Source organism: Pistacia vera, unplaced genomic scaffold, assembly GCF_008641045.1.
Source record: "Pistacia vera cultivar Batoury unplaced genomic scaffold, PisVer_v2 Contig566, whole genome shotgun sequence".
NCBI lineage: Eukaryota > Viridiplantae > Streptophyta > Magnoliopsida > Sapindales > Anacardiaceae > Pistacia > Pistacia vera.
The window spans coordinates 1,544,441-1,555,874 of NW_022196408.1; the positions used below are offsets into that span (position 1 = coordinate 1,544,441).

Below are 11,434 nucleotides of genomic sequence, written 5' to 3' on the forward strand. Positions count from 1 at the left end.
GGTGGAGTGATCTCTAACAAACTTGGGCAGTCTCTCAATCAAGTTCTCAAGATTTGTGGCAAAAGAGAGGTCTGGATTCTCAGTAGATGATTGGAGAAGCTGACGTCCATAACTTTAAATTTGCGAGATTCTGTTAAAAAAGAAAATGAATAAAAATTAAAAATATGAAATTATATACACATAATTATTTAAGAAGGACTAAGATTATCAACATATACCACAACACCAGTCCAAAGTTGTTCAGGTTGCTATGACACATTCTGAGTATAGCAAGGCACTCTGGATGAAATTCTAATGGCAATGATCTCTCAGGGTATTCATGCCAACATAGTACCTTAGCTCTCCAAAATTAGATTCAAGCGATGAAAACCAGCACCTATTATGCTTTTCCTTGTCTGTATTCTTTATTATCAAAAATATCAAATTAGCATATTTGAGAAAGCACAAGGTCTTAAGTCATCTCTCTCATATTAAACATGTCAAAGCTATGCCTCGCATTTTTTCCGTTCCCTAGGAAATATCAAATCATAAGTTAGCAATAATTCTGAACACAGAAGCAATTACATATTATATATATAATCATAAGAATAATAAAAAAAATAAAAAAAAATAATAGCAGAATACTTGTTACTAGATTTCACAAATATAAAATAGAAAACTGAAGTTATGGGCTTTTGGTCTCACCTTATTTTGTGTTAATACACGGTGAATATCATGATGGTGCCACAATCGACTACGTTTACCAATGATCAATAGATTCTTGCTTAACAATCTCCCTACCCATTGCTTGAAACAAATCATGCATGGTAATGAAGTTGCCTGATATAGTTATTAGAGCCTTGTCACTAAGAACACTTGTTCCAATTTGTGTATGCAAGCCACAAGAATCCAATATTCGTTGACTACATATTATTTCATCCTTTAAGAAACATGCAATGTCTAGAAATAAATCCTCTCTTCATCATCCAAGCCATCATAACTTATCTTTAGTACCTTTTGAATATCTGTGTGAGTAGATTTTTCTAATTTATCCAGCCTTTCCCCACATTGTCTTGGCCTATTTTGGAGATGTCGCCCAAGACTTTGAGAGCTAATGGAACCCTTTTGCACAACTACTGCCCTGTTTGACATTCTGTTAATCTACCAAGGATCTTCTTGTTTAAAGGCACATTGACAAAAAAGTTTAAGAGCGTGGCTACCAAATAATCCGACAACGTGTTATATTTGACCACCTCACAATTTTTGAGCACTTGTTTATCTCTAGTTGTAATGATGATTCGGCTACCAAAACCCAACATTTAAGATCTCCAATTAATACTTCTATTTGCTCGGAAGAAGTCACGTCATCAAAAACAATAAAACCTTCTTATTGTGAAGCATATTGTACAATGGGATTCCCCATATTAGGAGTACCAATGCAAAGTTCTTATCCTCTAATATAGCTGAAAGAGTTTTTCACGTAGGTGGGTTATCCATTACGATTTTCTGATTCTTCCCTAACATTTTGGGTGAAGTAAGAACTTTCAAATGACTTGATTTTGTTATATATAGCACTGGCAATATTGTTTCTTCCCTATACCACCGATCCCCAAATTCCTACACTACAAACACACTTATCCCTCCAAAGTGAAAATTCAATTTTTTTTATCATTGATTCTACTCCAACCAAGTCCTTGTAATCATCTGTGAACATACCGCTCAATCTCTTCAAAATATCTTGGACAATTTTCTCCATTATATTGATTCAGACCTAATTACAAACAAACATAAGAACAATAGTAAGTATAATAAATTAAGGTAGGGTGAATATAATAAGAAATTGAACTCCGATATGTAGCTTCTCAATCCTTGACATGTGAAATTTCTCCGAATAAAGTTTCTCTTGAACGTTGTGGGCTAAGAATATAATTAGCATAATTAATTATATGATTTACCAGATAATCACACCGTAGAACTCAACCAAGTCCATTTAGAAGATCAAATGCATTTGTCTTGAATTTGCATATCCATAAGAATTGTTGATTATTTGAGTATTTTTTTACCTTTATGTCAAAGAATTCACAATTTTTTTTTTTTTTTTTTTTTTTTTTTAAACTACTAAACACTCTTTTTTTTACTTGAATTTATATAAACAATTGATAGACAAAATTCCAAAGCATCTTTAAGATATGTTTCAGTGACTTAATGAACGAAGTAATCACAATATAATATGAAGGAAAGTAATTGAAAACAAATCACAAATAATGAACTACAAAAAGAGAGTCAGTTTTCACGCGGTTAATGAAAATTGATTACGCCAGAGAGTCATAGATAATTCTAAAGTTATTCTATCTTTTTGACTCTTATAACATACAAGAATTCTCATCGTTTATTAAATTTTCTAAGGAGAATAATCTACTTAAAACTTGAAAAGAATTCATCAATAATCACTGAAATTTCGTATATTACGTGATAATAATTATTCAATGCTTGTACACTTACTTGGTTCTATCTAAATGCCAACCAGATAGATCGGCAGCTTCCTTGAGTGCAGTCCTCCATATATGCACCTTATCATTAAAGTGTTCTTCATGGTTAGTGAAAGCCTCCCCGAAATTCCCAGTCTGATGCCTTACATCTGATGGATCTACATGATAAAATACTGGTATGACAATCTGACCGTATTCATTCTTGCATTCGATGATCTTTGCAAGTTCTTGGAGACACCATCTGGAAGAAGCATAAAGTTCTGAAAAAATGATAATTGAAATCTTCGATCCTTGAATTACTTCCATTAGAGATAAAATTTGATCTCCTCTTTTGAGTTTGTCATCAATGAAAACATTGATACCCTTCCGGCATAAAGCTGCATGGAAATGGCTGATAAAGTTGTTGCGGGTGTCCTTTCCCCTAAAACTAAGGAAAACATCATATTTAACTTGAGAAGTACATGTGGAAGAAGCCATGGAACTTAACTTCAAGAAAGATTCTTTTTCTGAGTTTAACGACTAGTGCAAATGAACTCTTGAAATATTTCCTTTGAGGAAAAGATAAAGAAATAACTGTACTTTGCTGGAAGACAGGCTCTGAGGAGTTTAGGGATATGCTCACACACCCTGAAAGTAAACCAGGTATCAGAGTTAACTTCAAAACAGAAAAAAAGAATTAAAAAATTGTGTAAAGACAGAAGAATTTAATAATAAATAATTTATCATTCTCTTCCGAGTTCGAGAAGCATATATTACTCTCAAGAAACCTAAGCAGATACATGAATTTCTTAAAATTAAACAGAAGCACAACATAAATTATATGTAAAAAATGGGAGAGCGTTTTGAGAACTTACAGCTTGCAGTCGAATAAACTAGTAGCTGAAGTTCGAAAGGAGTAATTGTTTCAAAGAACGTGGATTCTGCTTCGTTATGTGAACAAGTTTCAAAATTTCTGCAAAATCCACGAACTCTATAAAGAAAGCAACGTGGCAAAAGAGAATAACAACATTTATTTTTTTTTTTTTTGGGAAGCTTCGTGTTGATGACTTGATACCATCTATACACCCGGGGTTTAGGGACATGCATGAAACAGATTATATAAAATATCACTTTCATCCAAAACAAAATATTTAAATAAAGGAACTGTAGTTAGCATTATCTTAATAGCCAATATAAATGTAAAACCATAAATATTAGAGTAACACACATACCAAATAAATCTTATAAAGTTTTTATACAAAATATTACGGTAAAAAATGAATAATGATAAATATAATGAGTTTGACTTTTTATATTTATCATTTTATTTATTTTCTGTCACATCATTTTGTATAAAAATCTTTGTAAAATTTCTTTGTACTTATAATATTATTATAAATATTAAGACATCTCAAATTAAATATTAAAATACAATAATTCTGCTTATACAAAGTTAAAATCCTAATTTTATATCTTAAATGACATGATAATTTACATACAATAACATTAAGAAATTGTCTTGACTGTTTGAGCTTGTTGCTATCAAATTAGTTGTATGGAAAATGGTGAAGCTTGTTATATTAATTTGGTGAGTGATAGACTTTCATTAAATAAAATCAACTAAGTTTGTTATATTATATATCATAAATATAGATTTATAATGTCATACCAACCAAGTCAGTTTATAATATCATACCAACCAAGTCAATTATAATATCATACCAACCAAGTCAAGTCAAGTTAATTTAGCACAAAAACAGAACTCCCCCACAAATTTGCGCAACGCCTTACTTGAAATAATGTCATCAAAATAGTGACATTTTTTGTAGCCTAGCCGATAACTTTCCCAGGAAAATTAAATTAATCCCAAGAATTCTGAATTCAAAGAAAGAAGGTGGAAGTGGGGTCCATAATTGATGTTTGATGAGGGAGTAAATTGCAACACCTGTAGCTGTATCATTTTCTGTCTCTCTCTCTTTCTTTCGATTTCAGGCGTTGAATTCAATTGGATGAATATATGAATTTGTAACGTGAAGAACATTTTTATCCATATTTTGGATCCTATTCTCCAAATAATGTTTGACACATTATTAAACATTATTTCAGAAATATTACTCTATTCTTTTAATTACTTTTAAACCCCATAAAGTTATTAATTTCACTAAATACCCCCTGAAAAAAAGTTTAAAAATTAACAAAAACATCCCCATCAACCCAACTTGTCAGATCCCGGCAACCACCGTCGGTGATAGCCGAAATTTGTACAACGGCCTAACTTCCGACCATAAATGGTCGAAAGTTCACCGATGTTGCCTTTTCCGGCCAGATCCACCACGGATCTGGCCGGAAAAGGCCAGATCTGGCCGTCAGCAACGGCCAAAGAAATGGTCGTCATTGGCCGAAAATGACGGCCACATCTTTGGCCATCGGCAGCCATAACAGACCGTAGATCTGGCCTTTTCCGGCCAGATCCATAAAGGCCATAACGACGTGTTACGGCACAGATCCGATCGGTCTGTGCCGTAACGAAATTTTTCGGTCAGATTCCGACGGTGGTGGCCGGAATCTGGCACTGCAGGTGGTGGCGGTGTTTTTGTCATTTTATATATTAGGGTCTTTAATTAAATTAGTAAACCTAAGGGCTTTTTCACAAATTTTAAAATTTACCTCGTAATACTTATCTATCCAATAACCCAATATTATCCCCAAAATTCTATCTAAAATACTAAACCAAATGCACCCAGTACTCTGGTGGTGCTGACAGTAATCGATTAGGAGTACAACCAGTGTGGGAAAAATAAGGCAGCTAGTCAGGCTACTTATGCTAATAAGTCATAAAGTAAATTTCCCATGAAGAAAGAAAGCACAAGTGAGAAAGACTTTGTGGAAAAAATGGCTTAAATAGTGTAAAGTTGTGTTTACATGTGTTTTGTGTATAACTCATAAATGCCATGCATTTTTCTTCACCAGGTTCACACGTCCTTCTCTTGATGAAAGATAAAACTTTTTGGGTGGTCATGAATCCCACCCAATTGGAAGCAAAATTTTAGTTTCATGACTCCCAACATGTCAAAATTCTCATACTTATTTGGTGGCTTCACAAATTCACACGCCAGATTTTGTACCGAAAATCTTGATAAGTTTTGGTCTTCCTTATACCTTGTAAAACAATCCAGACCTACGAATCGACCCTAAACCCAGAAAAATTATATAGGATACGGGTCCATGACATTGGACCCGTTTTTGTCAAACCAGTACCTGACTGTACCCATTTTCCAACGGGTTATGCAGGTTCACCCGCGGGTGTCCGTGGGTACCCTTTTTTTTATTAAAAAAAAAAAAATCCTTTTAATTTTAGGGCAAATTGAAATCATGACTTCCCACCCTAGATCCAGTTTCCATTTCCAAATCCCTAACTCCTCTCCTGGCTGTCTTCTTCTCTAACACAATTCCTCTCTCAAAATAAATCCCACAAATGCAGATCAACCATCACTAGTCTCCACCGTCGTCATCAATTCAGACTCACACTCACTCACTCTTATCAGTCTCCACTGTTACCGCACCTCCAATCACCGCATTTCCAGACTCCAATCTCCACGTTGCCGCAACTCCACATCGATCATCCAAGGTATGTGTATCCCTATTCCTAAATCCTAACTCACTCACTCTCGTTTCTCACTCTCACACTCACCTATTGACCATTGTCGTCCTCTACTCCTCTGTTTGGCATTCAACCATTCACTCACTTTGTCACACTCACTCATTGTCATCCATGTTTTTAGGATAAAAGTTTCACAGAGATTATCCAAAGAGTGAAGATCCCTCCAGCTTCTGTTTTGCTCCTCCAAGTGAAGGCTGTCGGTATGTTTAATTTGTTGTTTTGTGGAAATTGACAGGGACTTTCATAAATATTATTTGTTGACTTTGGATTTTGGAAGGATGACCCTTTGCTTTTTGGAAATGAAAACAAAAATGTTTGTTTTTGAGGATTGCTGTAGTTTGGTGTATGACTCTGAATGCTTAATTTGCTGTAGTTTAGTGTTTGTTTTTACTTTGTAAAGCATGCTTATGTTTGACACTTACAAACTCTCACAGTGCCTGATGGTGGCATTGAGGGTTGGGAATGGTGTTTTCTGAAAATGGTTGTTAAAAATGAAGAGAGCTTGGTTCTATGCTTGTCAATCTATATTATTCTCATAGCATTTATTGGCTGCTAGAGACTATTGATTAACATTGATAATTAAAAAAAATATAAATATTAGCACATAAATATATAGGCCCAGAAAAAATGCAGAATACCTCTGCCTTTTTGCTTTCATTTCTTCTATGTTATCCTAAATTCTTGCATTATCCAATCAATTTTATGCTTATCCTAAATTCTTGATTAATTTGAATGATTGGGTAGTCCCATGCGTGGCACTACCCAATCATTCAAATTAAAACTTTTAATTTGGTTATCCAGCTGTTTTTATATTAATGTGATGGATGTTTAAGGCTAAACTTGTTTTCTTTTTACACAGATTGCTTCAAAATTGTTTGAATGACATTGCTTTGTTTTTTCTTTTTACACATTGGCCTTTACAATATTATGTTGCTTTATTATTTGCATTTGTTGATATTTGCAGTTGATAATTATAGATGATGATGTCAATGCTGATTCAGATGAGGATTTTGATGTCCCATTAGCTAATCTGAGGATTATGGAATCAAGAGACTCTACTATCACCCCCACTGTGGGATGAACATGAGCTGGACAAGATTTTATCTCATGTTTTTGTGTTTCTTTTTGTGTATTAGTGATGAATGATGATGTATTTCAATATTTATTTATGTGTAATAGTAATTATTATTTGTTTATTGTCGTTGGTATTTGTTTATGTGTATTAGTGATTATGTACTTGTCTATGGTGTTTGGTATTTGTTTATGTGAATTAAATTGAATTTAGAGTAGTTGATTGTGGGGGTGTAATTGTAAAAAATGAAAACTATAGAAATTTTAGGGGTGTAACTGCAAAATTTGAAAATTGGAGAGAGAAAAATAGGTACCTGCAGGTCCACCCGTACTCGTATAGGGTAGGATTTAGGTCCAAAATATTGGACCCGTATAACTCGACCCATTTTGGGCTTATACCCGTGGGACCTATACTTGTATTGACCCGACCCCCCCACCTATTTTGCCAGGTCTAGTCTTTCCTTCACTATAAATACAGGTGCATTTTGAGGGGAAATTCACACACATTCTCAAGCAATACAAAGTACAAACACTAGAGACAAAGAGCTTGAGTTAGAGAGATTAGAGTGTGTGAGAGTGAGAGATATTGGGTGTATTTGGGATTTGGGATTGAGAGATTCACCAAATGTTGCATACTCTATTTTGTAAGTGAAATTCTTCTTTTATCTTCGCCCGTGGATGTAGGTTAAAAAGTCGAACCATGTAAATTATTGTGTGCATTGTTTGTGTTATTACTTTTTGCCTGCTTTTCTTGCTGTTAATTTTATTCGTGGGGTTAGGTCTGTCACAACAAATTGGTATCAAAGCCACGGTCATTCTGATTGAATTTACGATGGCTACTACAGTATCGGTAACAAACAAGATCGAGAAGTGTGATGGCAATAACAACAACTTTAGTCTTTGGCAAGTTCGTATGACTGTTGTTCTTGTACAACAAGGACTTGATGTTGGTTTAAAAGGAAGGCCGTCAAATCCCAATGACATGGCATATGAAGATTGGGCTAAACAGAAACTTTCAGATACAGATTGGGAAAAGCTGGATAAAAGAGCCTTGTTAAACGTTCGGTTGAATTTGTCTAATAAAGTTTTGCGGGAATGCCTTAGTAAAAAGACGGCGGCAGGATTGTAGTCCAAATTGGAAAGCATACACATGACCAAATCACTCACCAATAGATCAGTTTGAAGCAATCATTATACACGCTGCCTATGGTTGAAGGTACGTCTAAAACGGTGCACAACCAGACTAATCTCGCCAGTCATGCAGTATTTCAACTACTGTCGCAAGCAGTTGGCGGTCGACAGTGGTCTTGAGTGACTAGAGATATTTTGTTAAAATTTAAACTTTATTATTGAGTGTTTTAGTTAAATTCTCAAATGTAGAATGTTAAAAATAATTTATTTAAATAATAATAATAATAATATATTATTATTGTTATATTAAAAAGGAAGCGTAGTTCAATAAAACCTATCGATAATATTTAATTTTTTATAACCAAACATTTTAATCATTTATACCCATTAATCTAACCAATTCTCAACTAATATCCTACTTTTCAATAAAACATTCCCGAACCAAATGTAACTTAAATAATCTGTCCCAACGCCGCCTAGAAAACTTAAATTAGGCAGCTATAGCAAATATTCGTCCCACAGCAGGATGGCTGCTGAGGAATATACTTCTAAGTTTGGAATACCCACCATCGAGTTTTATTATCAGGGAACGCACTGAAAGATATCAGTCTCTCATGAAGATCCAGAAGGTCTCGGAAGCACTTACGCGCGGAGCCTTCGCCCTCACTCTCTTTGGTTGCACAAAACATTGGTACAAATTTGATGCAGTGTAAAAATAGAGATAAAATACCTTAGTTGATTTTGTCATGGCTAGGACTAGGTCTTCATCCGCTTCTCCATAAATGTTTCTGCAAATGATCTGGTTACCAAAGCGAGGGCAGAATTTAGCTTTGGTGATGAAATTACTTTGTGATAGGCTCTTGAGTCTGCTACTTTGGAAGAAATAACAAATGGGTCTCTCTTAAATCCCAGCGAGCTATTCTTCTCTTATGAACACTTCCGAGCCATTAGCTTTCCTTTGCATCCTACCGTTCATCTTTGTCTCCACCTTTTTAGTTTATCTCCATTACAGATGAACCCCTGTTCTTTCAAAAACTTGTCCAAGGCCTTGTCGCTCAATATTGATTCTGATAAAGCCATTAATATTTGAGATCTATTATGGGTTTGGTACATAGTTCCTACTTCTGCTCAACCCGGTGAGACTGACGAAGCTTGGCCAACCTACAATCTGACCCCACATTTTTTGTGATCCGGACTGGTGTGCAAAGTTTGTGTCAAATGAGACGAAGTATGATAGAGGATGGCGGTCCCATAAGTTGATTGTTGGTGGTAACTGGTACCATCCTTTTATGAAAGACGTCCAGTCTCATTCGGAGTTCTCAGTTAACTAATCTCTTTTTTTAGCTTTTTCTTTCATTTTTCCTATTTTGTCTTTCTTTGCTGATTTTTCCTCGTGTTTGTTTTTTTTTTTTTCCTTTGAAAAATTCTTCTGTGAATTTTTGCCATTGTTTTCATCTTTTACTTGTTCCTTTTTTAATTCTGCAACTTCTTTCTTTTTCAGGACGATATAAATAGGAATCAATGCTGGCTTGCGAAGCTTTTCTTCGTTCACTGGCCAAGGATGCCAAGAAATATTCTTGCACTGATTTGCCCTTATCCGTTGTCATGCATCTTTCTGCTCCTGGTTATATTGATTGGCATGGATTTCCTCATTGGATCAGAGATCACAAGCTTTGGTTTAGTGTTAATCACAAACCATGTTCTTCTTGCACTGTTTCTTTGGTTCCAGATCCCCTTGCTTTCCCGCNATAAGGACATTGCCTTTTTCCCTTTTTCGCCCAATTCAATTTTTCCCCTTTTTCCCTTTTTCGCCCGAACTCTAACCCGTACATTAGCTACAAAAAATTTAGGACAATCAAAGGAGAGTTCATAATGAAATCAAGAAAAGAATCAAAGGAGAGTTCATAATGAAATCAAGAAAAGAAGCAAAGGAGTAAAAGAAGAGCAAGAAGCAAGAAGGTGACCTTGAAGAAAACCAAAAAAGCAGTTTGTGAGAAAACCAAAAAAGCTTGGCCAACCTACAATCTGACTCCACATTTTTGTGATCCGGACTGGTGTGCAAAGTTTGTGTCAAATGAGACGAAGTATGATAGAGGATGGCGGTCCCATAAGTTGATCGTTGGTGGTAACTGGTACCATCCTTTGATGAAAAACGTCCAGTCTTATTCGGAGTTCTCAGGTAACTAATCTCTTTTTTTAGCCTTTTCTTTCATTTTTCCTATTTTGTCTTTCTTTGCTGATTTTTCCTCGTGTTTGTTTTTTTTTTTTTTTCCTTTGGATGGTTTGATGTGCCTTTCCTGCATATGTTGTTTTTTTATTATTTGATGATATGGTTTTTTAATGTGTATTTATTATATTTTAGTTTGATGAATTCCCTTCTTTAGTAGGCTTTTGGCATTTTTGTGATTTCTGGACCTTTATATAATAATACTTTGAAAGCAATGGTCCTTTTGCCATGCTTCTCCTTCATGCACATCACGTGTTTGCGAAAATTCTTCTGTGATTTTTTGCCATTCTTTTCATCTTTTACTTGTTCCTTTTTTAATCCTGCAACTTCTTTCTTTTTCAGGACGATATAAATAGGAACCAATGCTGGCTTGAGAAGCTTTTCTTCGTTCACTGGCCAAGGATGCCAAGAAATATTCTTGCACTGATTTGCCCTTATCCGTTATCATGCATCTTTCTGCTCCTGGTTATATTGATTGGCATGGATTTCCTTATTGGATCAGAGATCACAAGCTTTGGTTTAGTGTTAATCACAAACCATGTTCTTCTTGCACTGTTTCTTGGGTTCCAGATCCCCTTGCTTTCCCGCTTTTTCTGCTGGTAATGATCGCGGTGATGAACATGGTGCCTCGTCTTCCTATCCTGGGTGCACAACTTTTGACTCTTCAAATTATGAGGGNATACAAAATAAAAGAATGACAATGACAATAACATTATCGAATAATGCATTATTATTTAGTTAAATTTAATATTTTTTCTTAATTTGAGTAATCGAAACATCTGAGCCTGTCAGCATCAAGTCAATAACAATAGTAATGTCTGATTGAAATTTATTATCTTTTTAATGTGAATCATGCATTACATCTACATCTACTTGAATTTTACTCACTATGAACCT

At 34.9% G+C, this 11,434-nt stretch overlaps 1 protein-coding gene across 1 annotated transcript; it reads right to left on the reverse strand.

Moving 5' to 3' along the window:
- Positions 1-1,617: 1,617 nt before the first annotated feature.
- LOC116108469 (TMV resistance protein N-like) lies at positions 1,618-3,053 on the reverse strand. The gene is made up of 2 exons (XM_031394719.1): positions 2,482-3,053; positions 1,618-1,750 (listed from the first exon to the last, which is right to left on the reverse strand). Exons 1-2 carry the CDS (start codon positions 2,943-2,945, stop codon positions 1,735-1,737), a joined length of 480 nt encoding a protein of 159 aa, XP_031250579.1. The 5' UTR covers positions 2,946-3,053; the 3' UTR covers positions 1,618-1,734.
- Between the last annotated feature and the right edge of the window lie 8,381 nt (positions 3,054-11,434).